We start from the raw sequence: 15468 nt of genomic DNA on the forward strand, positions 1-15468 counted from the left end.
TTTTCTTTTAGTGGTGAACACAAATAACAGATTGTATTAAAACAAGCCTGACCTACACAGCCACTTAATCCCAGAGGGAATGTGACCTAGAACAGGGAGGAACACAGCTCAGGAATGTGTTGCCATGACACATCGATTCCAAGATCCCCTAGGCTTCACCTGCACCTGAGATATGGACAAAGTATGTCTGGGTTTATTTTTGACTGCTCCACAGTCAGGAGGATGGCAGCTGGGCTGACCATGGGCGTCTGGAGTACACAGGCTCAGGAATCCAGGGCTGTGGGAGTTCCTCTCCCTTCCATACCAAGTGTGTACAATATCAGCACCTTCCAGGATTCAAAGGGGGGAGAATTGGAGACAATGGCACCCATCACATGGTTTATCAGAAAGAAACTGATGGCCCAGCTGGTGTGGCTCAGTAGTTGAGCGTTGACCTATGAACCAGGAGGTTATGGTTCAATTTCCGGTCGGGGCACATGCCTGGGTTGCAGGCTTGACTCTTTCATCATTGATGCTTCTATCTCTCTCTCCCTCTCTCATATATATATATATATATGTATATATGTATATGTATATGTATATGTATATATATGTGTATATATGTATATAATCATATATATATATATATCTATCTATATATATATATATATATATATATATATATATATATATATATATAACTCTAACCAGCATGAATGCTAAGGAACAATAGAAGCTTTATAAAAACATACTTTCTCCTACAAATTAATTATAACACATTTCTGTCATAAAAAATTACCTAGTGATTTTTTAATCCTTTTAAATGTTTCTTGGAAGGGTGTATGAAAGTGGTAAATGTAATTATCATTAGGTAGCTTTTTGCTTCATATCATGTGGGAAACAAATAGTGTAAAGGAGAAATAGTTCTTGACATGGTTCTTCAACTAACACAAAAAACTGCTTTGGGAAGACCTTTGGCAGTGTCTTCCGTATTAATTACAAACACCCTCACCCTAGAGAAACTTTATTCAAGCTCAGGTAAGGAGAGGCCACCTTCAGCCCTTTCTCATATTTCACCTTATATTTGGAAGCCCAGAGCCATACTAGTGGAAACAGACCAGTGCTTCTTAAAGTCCCTCGTATAATATCAATGCTATGATTCTGGACTGTTTCCCCCACTCCAATCTTGAACTTCTAAAGGATGTGATTCACTGGGATCAGTAGCAGTGACTCATTGTGGCAATAACTGCAGAGGAAGGGGCAGAAAAAAAGAATGAATGTGTTTGATGGGTGGGGATTCTGCCTTGGATCCTGGCTTCCCCCTCTCCAATTATCATGAACTCTCCAAAACGAGTAGTAATTTCCAACCTTTTTGACAATCTTTACTTCATTACCTACCTATGCTCTTGTCAGTTGATTTTCTCTAACTTCCGTGCAGTCAATTATATGTAGTAGGTACTGCAAAAATAATTCTATGTTCTTGAGGACAGTTATCTCTTTCAAGTTCCTTTTTATATTTGTTTGCTTTATACCGCAAGAGTAAAATGCCAGTCGCGGTTGCTTTCGTGCAAGTAGGACAGCAGAGGCCCAGTTTGGGTTGAGCACCCGGATCTGAGAGCCAGTGCTGCTTCAGCGTCTCACGGTGTGTGTGGGGGAGGCTGGTCCCCAGTCCTCCCTTGTCCTATCCCAACTATCCTTCACCTCCGTCTCTGTGTAACTATATTAATCGAAGGCGACACTTGACGTACAGGCGATTGGACCCCAAAAGGAAGCTTGCAGCGCTTGGCTGGTGGGCACGAAGCCAGGAGATGGGTGGGGAAGTGGGGCGGAGACACTGTTGAGTGGCGTTCGGGGTAGCCAATAGTATTTCGGGGCAGCAGTGGCAGGGGCGGAGACACTGAGGTCTATCAGCCAATGGAGGGCGAGCAACTACTGGAGCGACCTGGTGACGTGAGGAGCGTTCCATTCGGCCAGCAGTAGGCGGCTGCCACAGCTGTTTTAGGGCCCCCATCATAGGGGCTCCTTGTCTGGAGGAGGCAGCCTCCGGGCTTGGGAGGAGAAGTCGCTGCCATCTCGGGCGGCCGACGCGGTCCCCTGGGACAGTCCACTTCCTGCCCTCAGTCTCGGGCCGAGTTTGGGCTCCCAGGTTCAGGTAACAAGGGGTGGGGGTTGGGGTCTCCTGGGCTTGGCCGCATGGTGGGCTGCCAACCCCTCCGCTGCGTCGGGACGCGCGGACCTGGGCATTGCCCGGCTCAGGGTGCCAGCGGTGGAGCCTCCAGCCGAGGTGACTGCACGTGGCGGAGCGTGTGTGAGTGTGTACTAGCGTGTGGAGGTGGCGCGCGTCCTGAGCTGCCAGGGGCGGTGGTCCGCTGCGTGGCGGAGGCAGGGCGGGCCTCCCGAGGCCGCGCCCGCTGCGTGTCCCGGACTCGGGCCTTGGCCCCGGGCGGGTGGGCGGTCGCTGGTTCTGGACGGATTTTGATCTTTGTTCTCCCTGGCCTGGCTCCCTTTCCTGGTCTCTTCTCCTGCTGGGCCGGGCTATTGGGAGATTGTTTTCCAGGTTAGTTTTACACAAAGGAAGTGTTTCTGCACCTTAGTGCTCCCTCCCCTTTCCCAAGCCCTCTACCTTCTGATTGCCAGGCATATCGCCTAGTCTCTGTTTGGACCCTTGCCCTCTCCAGCTGGGGGATGATTTCAAGTTGGCTGTTTCTCATCAGTCAGTCGGGCTGCAGGCTTCCGCCTCAGTCGTGCCAGCGTGGGGCATGTGGTGTCAGTAAGTAGAGGCCACAGCACCACACCTGAGAGGATGAGAAGGGTGGCAGTGGCTGAGAAAGGTTGGGCTTGGGGATTCCGGATGCTAAGTACTTATGAAATATCCCAGAAAACACCTTTATGACATTTTAATTGCTGCCTTCTTCCTCCCCCTCCAACCCTTTCAAGACCTCTCCTGTTTTAGTCAGCCTTCCACCTATAGATGTGTGATGTGGTTTCATTAAGATTCCCACAAATGTTAGGCTTGACCCCCCAACATTGGTTCATTTCCCGAACTCAGGAAGTTACCAAGGGTTTGATTAGGGGAAATCTGTTTTGAGTAAGTACCTGGATGTGTGTCCAGAGTGTCCAGAACCTCCTAGCTCTGCCAGAGGATGACTTGTTCCCTGGTGTGATTCATATTTGAGTGGCTAATTGAAGAAAGAAGGTGAAGAAGTGGAGGAGGAGAGGGAATTGCTCCTTAAGGAAATAAACTATTATTTTTAGTCCTTTTAATGATGGCTATAGAACAATGTGGTGTAGTGGAAAGTGCCCTGGATTAAAAGTCTGCGGACAAGTATTTTTACTTAGCTTTGCAGTTGTGTGACTCTGGATAAGTTATTTTCTCTATGTGGTTTTTACTTTACTCATTTTAAACCAATTAATTGGAGCTATCACCTATAAAAACCTTTCTAGCTCCAAGGTTCTATGATGGACAAACCACCAGTATTATATTTTGGAACCATGGGGTTTCTTTAAGAAGATATACTAGCCCTCTTCTTCTTTTTGTCTGGAGAACCTGTAAACTTTTCTCCATTTAGAGGACAAACATAGATTGGAAATAAACTTTTCCCACTTCCTCACCCCCACCCTTTCAGGCTTGTCTTCTGCTTCTGGGGAAGGAGGATTGAACTGCATTTTCATGTTCCTGCCTCATTTTTTTTTTTTTGGTCTTTTTTCTTAGGGTTAGAAGTTGGACTTTTGATGATGTTTGACCCAGCGGCAGCAATAGCAGGCAACGCGATTTTAAAGTTGAGCTCAGCTTCTGTTTTTTCCATCTTGTAATCACAAAAAGCATCTGGACCAGGAATTCCAATCATGTCTGTGATGGTGGTGAGAAAGAAGGTGACACGGAAGTGGGAGAAACTCCCAGGCAGGAACACCTTCTGCTGCGATGGCCGTGTCATGATGGCCCGGCAAAAGGGCATCTTCTACTTGACCCTTTTCCTCATCCTGGGGACATGTACACTCTTCTTTGCCTTCGAGTAAGTTTCCATTGAGTAGAGTCACCTGACAATGATTACTTTGAATTTAGGGGAAGAACCTTCTTTCTGGGAAGTTTGTGGGTGGTCCTTGGATGGTTGTCACTGTCCTCTTGAGCAGTGTCTATAGATCATGTCAACTGAATTCATTGCTTTATGCTCATAGCAGAGTATGTGTTGTGTAAAAAGACCCAGACCTTTGATACCAATATTATAGCACTGACTTGGGGCTACTCCTGACACCCTTGGGAAATAAAATAACTTGTTTTTAATACTTACCTCCCCTTTTCAGTGGTCTCCTTAGGTTCTTAGCGACAGGCTGCCTCTTCCCCACTCCTCCCAAGCCCAGGGGCACCCCTTGTGGTCATAACTCCACCCCACCATAGTCACCTATTCTGTTATTCTGGGTCCTATGTACTTTAGGGATTAGCGCTCAGCTAGCTATTAAATTGAAAAGGCAACTGAATTGGGAACCTGCAGATTGGTTCCAGCCTCATCTATGCTACAGACTAGCTGTGTGTGTGGCACATATGTGCTTATTAACTGTGAGCTGTTCTTTTATTCACTTAAAATCATGCAACATAACCCTCTATTTTGTGTGTGCTTGATACCAGTCCTGGAGTTATTTTTTTTCTGTGATATAATAGCCAATCCTAGAGCCACTGTTCTGTGTAGGGCACCTGCTAGGGAGGTGGCTAGTTGAATTCTAGGATGCTGTGACATCGCTGTTGGTTGTTCTGAGAATGCTATGCACTCTGGGGATGGGAGCAATGCTAATTGGTCTGGGGTTATTATGAGGAGAGCCTTGAGGAGCCAAGAAGTGTGTGTAGATTGTGAGCCACACCTAACTTGAGCCTGCACTCATGTACATGTAGTTCATGTACATGAGTGACCTGGAACTGGAGTTTTCAAGCTGCAGCATAGCCATGGCAGGGAAGAGAGGGCTCTTTGGCCAGCTTTTGTGGGTAATTAAAATGAGCTTTGGTCTCTTGGGGCTCATTTTTGTCTTTCTTCTGTAAGAGCTTCAGGCTTTTCCAGTGCATCAAGAGTGATTTTTTTTGAGCTGCTTTGCTAAACTTCTTGATGGTTGCAGCTGGCTTGAGTAACAGCAGGGGGAGGAAGGGGACCCAGTTTATAACAGGGCTAGGAAAGTAAGGTCAGAAGAGCTCTTTGTCAAAGGCACTTTTGCTGCTGTTGCTGTGGACTTTGTGAAGTATTTGGCAGAGTCAGGCAGTTTGGTCATGGCTTCTTAGCTGCTTTCCAGTCTGAGTCTCATAGCTGAGTGTGTGTGTGTGTGTGTGTGTGTGTGTGTGTGTATGTGTGTGTGTACTTGTGTGAGGTACAAGTGAGTATGTGCAGTCAGGCAGGCATATGCATAACGTCAAAATAATCCCCCCCAACCCCCGCCTCTCTTGACCCATCTCTTCAAGTTTTCTTTCTTTCTTTTTTTTTTTGTTAATCCTCACCCAAGGATATTTTTTCCATTGATTTTTAGAGAGTGGAAAGGGGGAGTAGAGACAGAGAGAGGAACATTGATGTGAGAGAGACACATCTATTGTTTGCCTCCCGCATGGCCCTAGTCGGGGCCAGGGATAGAGCCTGCAACTGAGGTACGTGCTCTTGAGCAGAATCGAACCCGAGACATTTCAGTCCATGGGTCGACGCTCTATCCACTGAGCCAAACCGGCCAGGGCTCTCCAAGTTTTCTTTGCTTTATTCCTGCCTTGCTTCTTTCTGGAAGTGCAGAGCTGAACTCTGGTCTCTATTATCCTCCCTGTCTTGTGCTTCATCCCTGTGAAATCATTAGCTCTTTTTGCCCCTACTCCCACCCCCTTTGCCTTGGGGTTAATTTGTTGTGATTGAAACCATGAGATTTGTTTCCTGACCTTGAGTGAGCTGATAATTCTGGGCTCAGAAACCTCTGGTTTGACTGGCTGGGGGGATTTGAAATTTGGAGCTATTGGTGTTTGGTCCTTTTTGTATCTGGGATCCAGACAGAGTCTGATTTGGGTCTGTACCACTTAGACCCAAAGGCTTCTGAAGAAAACTGCCTGTTGGATAATTAGCCAAGTTACAGTTTGACAGAGGCAGGTTGTATTTTCTGCCAAATGACTTTTCCCCCCAAATTATTTCTCACACTTTGTCCTCAGATATGAAGGGTGAGGTTGTTTGTAAACTGCTCAGAGTTCCAGATGTCTGTGCAATAGAGTAAATATTTTTTAGGGCAGGGCTGGGGAAGGGAGAAGGGGGGAGGAGAAGGAAGTAAATATATTAGCTGAGGAATGGAATGGGGAAGTATAACTCTGACCAAAGGGGAGAGGAGGACCCTGGTGATGAATCCTTTTCACTGAGAATGGTGGAATCTGTGTTTGTGAATGTGTGTGTGTGTGTGTGTGTGTGTGTGTGTGTGTGTGTGTGTGTGATATATATAGACATACAGACACGCAGATACTCTACATGCTGACTGCTTGTGCCTTGCCAATGACAGACTATACAAAGGAAACCAGCATGCCTCTGAATAATGGAGTCACTTTCTGGTCAACCTTTTTCTTTGAAGTCTGTAATTTACTACCAAGCACACAGTGGGGGATAGGGTCTGGGGGGTAACATATGGGCTCCTTCGATAGTATTAGAACTTAGGGAGACCTCAGAAAGTCAGCTGATCAAGCTAGGTGAGGGTGACAAAGGGCTGGTTATTTTCATCAGTTTGTCCAGAAGCATAGACATCACTTCCTCTGGCTGCTGCATTTTTGCCTTGGGGAAGAGAGCCCAGATCCTGATGTGTATCTGGATCTGCATTTTAGTAATAGGGTCTTGCTTGCAGCAGGTGCTTAGGAACAAGTGTGAGTTGATTTATAGCTGCCTGTGGCACAGCCCTGGGTCAGCCAGATGGCTTGAGAAATCTGGTCAGGCATATGTGTGCCCCTTGATGAAAAACGTGCAGTGCTAGTAGTGCCAATGGAAATAGTTTTATTTTTGGATTTTGCCTTTACATGTTTAGACTTCTCAAAGGAGGGACCTGTACTTTTTAGTGGACAGACATTAGGTTGAAGACATAGAATGAAAAGAGATTGTTCATTCAGTAGCTAGTTAGCTTTGTATTGTTCAGAGTGTTTCTAAAGAAGCCAGGTGATCATCTCTCAGGGCTGCTGTCACAGAGTGGGTTTTTGCCCGGAATGGGAAATTGGGCTAGATTGTCTATAAGCCTCTCGCAACTCTGAGAATCTGAAATTCTGTAGAACTTTTGTGTCTGTCTGTAAGAGTCAAATATAGAAAAGGAGAGGCTAGAAGATTACAGGTAGGTAGTGTATTTAAATATGTTTATGTATTCAAGTATAATTGTATCCATGGTAAATGTATTTGAATTTAAAGCAGAATGAAAATTGTACAGCGCTTAAAAAAAGGATTTCCTGATTTATTCTCAGGGTGAGCTATCTAGGCAATGTGAGTGAGTCTGCCAGTTTCAGCTTTGAGCACATGAACCCTTCTCCGTCCTTTCTGCCCAAACTCTGTCTCTCTTGTGTGATGAACACATAGCCACTAACATGGCTAGGAATGTCAGAACGCTATAGCAGAATGACACTGACAACCTGTGAGCTTTCCAGCTACTGAAAGGCGATTGTGGTATTTAGTTAATCTCCATTTCATGATAAAGCTTGGAGAAAGGACTGAGTGCACTGTTTTTTGGGATTGGCTTCCTAACTGCCTTTTAAAAAAATATTTTAATTGATTTCAGAGATGAAAGGAGAGGGAGAGAGAGATAGAAACATCAATGATGAGAGAGAATCATTGATCGCTGCTTCCTGCACACCCCACACTAGGGATCAAGCCTGAAACCCGGGCATGTGCCCTGACCAGGAATTGAACTGTGACCTCCTGGTTCATAGGTCGACGCTCAACAACTGAGCCACACCAGCTGGTCCCTAGCTGCCTCTTTTAACTTTGTAACCAGATTGCTAGTGGGGTCAAGGTCCCAAGACGTCTCTTGTGGCAAGAATAATTGTATGACTCTTGACCACTGAAGTAGAAGCAGTTTGCTGCTATGATTAGTGCGTATGCCTCACTTTGCTATAAATTAGCGGTTCTCAACCTGTGGGTCGAGACCCCTTTGGGGGTCGAACGACCCTTTCACAGGGGTCGCCTAAGACCATCGGAAAACACATATATAATTACATATTGTTTTTGTGATTAATCACTATGCTTTATTTATTTATTTTTTAAATATATTTTATTGATTTTTCACAGAGAGGAAGGGAGAGAGAGAGAGAGTTAGAAACATCGACGAGAGAGAAACATCGATCAGCTGCCTCCTGCACATCCCCCACCAGGGATGTGCCCGCAACCCAGGTACATGCCCTTGACCGGAATCGAACCCGGGACCTCTCAGTCCGCAGGCTGACGCTCTATCCACTGAGCCAAACCGGTTTCGGCAACTATGCTTTAATTATGTTCAATTTGTAACAATGAAATTGGGGGTCACCACAACACGAGGAACTGTATTAAAGGGTTGCAGCATTAGGAAGGTTGAGAACCACTGCTGTAAATGGAAGAAATCATATCAAGGCTATCAAATCTTATTGGACTGATCCACATGGGTGCTTGTGATATATAGAGGAGTCACTGAATTGGATGAACTGAAAAATGCTTTGTAGCACTGCCTAGTCCCACTTTTAGCCTCTTACAACTCTACCTCTCTTTCAAGTCTTTGAATCTTCCTTTATGAAATCTTTCTAGTAATTTCTGCAATCATGGGACTAATTGTACATGCCACTCATTTAACACATAATCATATGACATTTCTTACATTTCTGATTTCTATGGTCATTGCACTTTGAGCTCTTTCAATGTCAGGGACTATTTCCGGTGTCTTTGTGGCCCCGACAGTGTCGGTGGTCAATAAATGTTGCAGAATGAATACATCCTGGATGCAATGTACCAGTCTTAACTTACAGAATCCTATATAATAAAACCCTAATATGCAAATTGACCTAACAGCAGAATGACGGTTGCACTGACCACCAGGGGGCAGATGCTCAATGCAGGAGCTGCCCCTGGTGGTCAGTGTGCTCCCACAGGGGGAGCGCTGCTTAGCCAGAAGCCAGGCTCATGGCTAGCGAGCGCAGCAGCAGTGGCAGTGGTGGGAGCCTCTTCTGCTCCACTGCAGGCAGGCAGTAAGGAGTGAGGGATCCTGGACTGAGAGAGTCCTGGACTGCGGGAGGGATGTCCGCCTGCCGGCTTAGGCCAGATCCCCCCGAGGGGTCCCAGACTGCGAGAGGGTGCAGGCCGGGCTGAGGGACCCCCCTCCCAGTGCACAAATCTTGTGCACCGGGGCTCTAGTCATAGAATAATAGAGCTGGAAAGGACTTTGGAGACTATGCCCATTCTTTTGCAGGTGAGGAAACAAGGCCCACAGAAGTGAGATTTCTTCATCAAGATCGGTTGGCCAGCCACTGCCTTTATATAACATTACCTTTCATCTCATTGTTAGCTTTTGAATATGGAGTCCTGAAGATGTTCAGATTGCTAAAGCTGTACATAGGGCCGAATGCTAGACCAGCATATTCTGGGTTCTTGGTAGCTAATGTTTGTTACCTAGTGGCATCAAGGCTATTTGGGCTTCCCCAGCTCATGCTCCTAGAAAATGAAGGCATCTTTGTGGAACACTGATAGCATGCTGGCATGGTATTCTGATAGACTTGCAAGAAGAACAGGGAAGCCCATCTCTAAGGTGAACCTAGAAAGTAAGTTTAGTGAGTTATGAGGGATTATCACCTCTGTGGCCAGGATGAGGAGGGCTCAGAGCAAAATTCATACTTTGCTACTCTGTGGGTGAACCTGATAAAAGGGGCACCATGTCCTTGAGGGCAGATGGAAGAGAAAAGGCAAAAACACAAAGGTACCAGGTTTGAGGAGACACAGCACTATGCAGACTAAAGCCAAACCCTCATGTGACAGAATATGTGTGCTTATAGTGCAAGGTCTGGGTTCCTGAAGTTCATTAGGTAAGATTGTGAAGAGGAAAGAGTGACTGCTTCATGATCTCTAACCAACATAGCCTTCTATAGAGAATTGTGCTGTAGGGGTTCAGTCTTGTGCTTCATCTAGCCCAAGATTCTGTCTGTGACTTGGCCAATCAAATGAAAGTTTTAGAAAGGAGTAGTTGCCTCTTGATACCAATCTGTTGCAGTACTTAGCTAAGCTCAACTTTCCTATTGAGCACATTCCTGGAGAAGGATTGAGTTATGTTTCCTGAACAATTCTTTGTGGTTCTATCATTCAGAATTTTTCTGAATATTTCAGCCTCAATTACCTTTAGTGGTAATGAGTTTCATGTTATCAATCTTTATTGTATGCATCTCCCATCTTTTCAGAATGAGTCTTTAAAACATTTTTTATTTATTGATTTTAGAGAGAGAAAGAAACATTGATTTGTTGTTCTACTTATTTTTGCATTCATTGGTTGATTCTTGTATGTGCCCTGACCGGGGATCAAACCTGCAACTTTGGCATACAGGGATGACTAACCAACTGAGCTACCTGGCCAGGGCAGAATGAGTCTTAATTGAGTTTAGTGAACTTCTGTTTTGGGGAAAGCAAGCACAAAGCACAGGGATATCCCCCATGATGCTGACATCGGTTGAGGTGTTTATTGAAGGAGAGAGAAGACCTCCTAAATCTTTCTCCTCAAAAGTATTGTGCTTAAGGAGGCACCTTATGCTTCTTGCAAGAAGCTAGGATATTCAGGGGTAATTAGCGGGATACTTCTAGAATGGAGCAATGAGAAGACAAGTACCTCATAATGGTGATTAGATAAGGCTAGTTGATGAAGGGTCTCGGAATACTGGCCTGTGGAGTTTGGGCTTAATGTAATAGGCAGCAGGAAATTGTTCTAAGTTCTTGAGCAGGAGTATGTTATAATTGAATTTTGTTATGTGTTATATTTAAAATTTGTTATAATTGAAATGTGAAATTTTTTATAACTGAAATTTGGCAACTTCTTAGCAGGTTTGGATAGAAACTTTGGTCCTCCTTAAGTTAGAGGTTGGTTCATTACCTTAAAAATGAAAATGTTGCCCTCGCTGGTTTGGCTCAGTAGACAGAGCGTCTGCCTGCAGATTTAAAGGTCCCGGATTTGATTCTGGTCATGGGTATGTACCTTGTTTGCAGGCTCCTCCCAGGCCGTGGCCCTGGTCAGGGGTGTGTAGGAGGCAACCAATCGATGTGTTTCTCTCACATCGATATTTCTCTCTGTCTTTCCCTCTCTCTTCCATTCTCTCTACAAATCAACGGAAAAATATCCTAGAGGATTTAAAAGGAAGAAAGAGAAGAAAAAAGAAAAGAAGAGAAAAAAGAAAAGAAAGAAAATGTCCCTGTTTGGTTCATTTTCACCATTGCTACTGGAGCAAAACAGTGTTATGCATTTTCCTCTGACTTTTACATAGCAGTAAATCTGGAGGCTGGTTTTAAATTGTGTTTTTAGTATCTAAGGAAACTTTTTCCTCTCAGTAGACTCTGTCATCAGAAGAAACTTGAACCAGTCTTATGGGTGTTTCTACATGTTTATTGTGTTTAAGAGGACAGACAGCCATCCATATCAGAGAAGCTTATAGCAAAGGCTTATTTCTATTAGGTGGGACCAAGGGCCATTGTGGGACTCTCTCTAATCTTTGAGTGCTTCCTGCTGTTGCCAGCACAGCTCTTCCTTAAAGCCACCCTTAACAGCTGTTATGGGAGCAGTTTCAAGCAGCTATTCTTAACACATCATCATTGGTCTTATCTTATTCTTTAGCTGTTTCATATGTTAGTTATGTTTTCTCCAACAAAATAACTCCTATTTCTCTTGTTCTTCATTTGTTAGACCCATAAAAACTTGTTGGTTGACTGAGTGTACTGATCAAAGAACAACAACAAAAAACATAGCAAGAAAGTTATTGGGCAGACTTGGAAGCAGAGTATTATATAGAAAATCAGTCCACATTACCAGTCTGTAAGGCAGAGCCTTGCCATGGAATCTGTCTGGTTTTTTACTAGCTCCACTCATGAACCTCTTTTGAGTTTCCTCAAATGAATTGAAGTCTGTGTCATTATCATTGTCCCTCCAATGAACTAGCATGCTAGGAATGGGGGATGGTACATGATACACCAGCCCAGCCTGGCACTGCTGGCTATTGCTGGTCAGTACCACCATGTGGTCTGTGGGACATGTCGGAGTCCAGTCATCTAAACCAGCTATGGAAGCCTGAGGCCAGTTAAGAATTTGGTAGAGGAGGACCTATCATAACGATGCCTCTTCAGGTGGCAGAAATGAAGACTTAGTGGGGACAGGGTTGTATATATGAAATTTACAAGGGAGAAAAGCAACTTCCAACTCCCTGGGAAGGGGATGGCCTCTTGGTATTTTGAAGACAAAGGGGAGTTCTGTTTGCAGGAGTGTATGGATATCATTATTCCAAGATACAATATCAATGGAAACTACTAGGGAGTTTTAAAAACAGTTAGCTTATGTGAATGACAGATCCAGTCTTTCATTAAGATAAATTAGCGATATATGAGGATACTCTTGACTTTTGAGGTTGATATTGGGAATTACTCCCAAATCTTCCCATAGCTTATTCCTGTCAGAGACAGACCTCCAGTTTACTGCAATGATGGGACTAACCGGGGGGATATTTTGTATCATAACTATTAAAGACAGGCACGATGGGTTGTAGTTCACAAGATTCTTAGCTGCTGGCTCTCTAAGCTTCCCCTTACTCAGAGTAGAAAGGCCTGCTAGTCCCACATCTGCCTTCCCAGCCACACCCACTCACTAGTGACAACGAGCTGCCAGTAGCCTCATCTCTGGAGAACAATACAATGGGCCTGTTGTGTACTTGTTGACATACAGAGTGGATTGTTTTAGCAGGTGCAGAAGATAGGCTGTGTGGAGATTACAGAGACCTTTATCTGTGATGGTGTAGCGTAATTCAAATCTAAGTTGTTCTTTGTCTGATTGACAAGCAGGTGTTGGAAGGGGACTTAGTTCAGCTTGGGCGAGTCCTTCTGTGCATGGATGCAACATTAATTTGTGTGTGCGTGCATGTGTGTGTGTATCTGTATATGTGTGTTTGTTCTACTCTCTCCGTATTTTTTCCTTATAATAAAGCAATTTATATTCCCTTTGGTGTCCAATGAGATGGCTCTGATTTTTTCTAAGGCTTTTGATTGGAGACTATACACCAAGGCAGTGCGAGTCCTGGAGACATTACTTCTGTTACTTACTGTTTCAATAATGATCTTAGGAAGATGGCTGATTTCTGTTAGCGTGGTGATTTCACTTGGTTTGTTCATGAACTGGAGTTTTGTGTTTTTACTGTGGCCTTTGGGTCTCTGATAAGTAGAGGGGACTTTCATTTCTGAATTTACTTCTTGATTATCTGTGACAGTGAAGGGGAACAATGAAGAAGAGGGTACTTAATTACCCTGAACTCAGTTAGCCATATCCTTCATTTCTCTAAACATTTTCCCCTACCCTTGGCCTTTAGGAGAAGGAAGTCAACCATACAATAGCAAACTATGACCAAGGATTTTCTTAAAAAAAACAAATAAGCAGGCAAGCATACAAAAAGCCACACAAATCATTTTGCAAGTTCACTATATGTGTTCAGCTTCATGACAAACAGCTCAGCCTACAGTATAGTTGGCTTGCACACCCATGGAGTCATGTGTGCGGCAAGAAAGCAGGGAGGATCTCCTGGGGACTGTTCCAAAACTGTGGTGAATGTACAACCCGGGGTTAAACATTTAGAGTGGACAGCAGCTTACTTGATCCCCATGCCAATGAAGTAAGCCTTTTTCCTTAGCTTACTTTCTCCACTCTCCCTCTGGCCCTTGCTTATTCAGTCATAGTCTGCCTCCAAGAGAAGATCTCTGTGTTGAAGGAGAAAATGTGCCAGGAGGAGGAGAATAAAAATAGGTCAGTGGTAACTCTCATCACACATTCCCATTTATTTGGTTGGAAATTTACTTTGACTCAACAAGTATTTGTTGATAGCTTCTTTATTCACATACTTGGATTAGGCTCTGGGAGATATAGAACTGTGATGATAATGTTAATAGCTGGCATTTACTTAGCATTTACTGTGTGTCAAGTGCAGTTCTAAGCACTTTATTTATATTCATGCATCTGATCCACACAATGACCCCATGAAGTTCTATTATTATCTTCATTTCACAGATAAAGAGACTGAAAGAAACTAAGACACCCAGCTAGGACCTGGTAGAGCCAGAATTCAAACCCAAGCATTCCTGTTCCAAAAAGAGAAGATTCTTGCTCCTATGAAGTTCAGTTGGGGGAGATGAGGTCAACATAGTAAAAAACAGAAAACAGTACAAGGCTCTGGCAGTGAGGATGACGTGGACAGATTAGTGCAGCTTCGGTTAAGCCTTTTGGAGGAGACAAGACCTTTTTACATCCCAAATTCTTCATTTATCAAATGGGTATAATGGACTCTACCTCATAGATTTAGTGTGAGAATTGGATGATATCATGCATATAAAGAGCTTAGTGCCATGCCTGGCATATGGTGAGTGCTCAGTAAATTATGATTGTGATGATGACAATGATGGCATTGATGTCTCTGGGACCTGACAGATGAGTAGGGTTGAGATATCCAGAGAGGAAGAGGTATGGCCTTCTAGGTGAATTATGAAGAAAGTGGGAAGCAAACATGATGTTGGGAAGGGGTGCTCAGGAGAAATAATTTTCTTATTTCCTTATGGTCACTAGTTACCTACTAGCTGAGCTAATTGAGGAGAGAAGAGGAATGGATGTTGCAAAGTCAGTCAGCAGCCCTGAAGCTTTAAAAAAATATTTTCATTGATTTCAGAGAGGAAGGGAAAGGGAGAGAGAAATGGAAACATCAATGATAGGAGAGAATCATTGATTGGCTGCCTCCTGCATGCCCCACACTGGGGATTGGGCCCACAACCGGGGCACGTGCCCTGATCAGGAATTGAACCATGACCTCCTGGTTCATAAGTTGATGCTCAACCACCGAGCCATGCTGAAGCTTTTTATTGGCCTTGAAGCATGCTGAACATGCTCTGTGTCTGACACTTGGACCTTTCTTCATGACTAGTCCTGATCTTTCTTCCTCTTCCTGGAGTTTAGGCCTAATGCCATATGGGTGCATAGGAAAAGCTCAAGACATTCCCAGAGTGAGAGCAACCTGTGATGCTTGCAGTTCCAGGCTCGGTGGCTTCCCTGATCTTAACAGTTGTGAGCCTTCCCTAAGGCACAGAGGAAATGTGACTCCCAGCAGGCTGACAAGGAGGGCCTGGGCTTGGGGGTAGGAGAGGTCCCTTGAGACTGTCTTCTGTATGTTATAGATGGCATCAATCAGTTAAGTATTTGTTGAGCTCCCGTTATGTACGGAACCACTGTTAGGAGTTTTGGGTGTTTCAAGTGAAGTAAAAAGCATGGTCCCTGCCCTCAAGG

The 15468-nt window shown here is 44.4% G+C and overlaps 1 protein-coding gene across 1 annotated transcript in view; it reads left to right on the plus strand.

Annotated features, from left to right (window-relative positions):
- Positions 1-1950: 1950 nt before the first annotated feature.
- The window catches only part of ZDHHC9 (zinc finger DHHC-type palmitoyltransferase 9), a 33816-nt gene continuing 20298 nt past the window's right edge, over positions 1951-15468 (plus strand). Inside the window, exons 1-2 of the mRNA XM_059679929.1 lie at positions 1951-2131; positions 3692-3992. Of these exons, the coding sequence (XP_059535912.1) occupies positions 3826-3992 (167 nt within the window). The 5' untranslated portion in view covers positions 1951-2131; positions 3692-3825. The remainder of the gene's footprint in view (positions 2132-3691; positions 3993-15468) is intronic.

This window comes from Myotis daubentonii, chromosome X, assembly GCF_963259705.1.
Source record: "Myotis daubentonii chromosome X, mMyoDau2.1, whole genome shotgun sequence".
In the NCBI taxonomy this organism is placed as follows: domain Eukaryota; kingdom Metazoa; phylum Chordata; class Mammalia; order Chiroptera; family Vespertilionidae; genus Myotis; species Myotis daubentonii.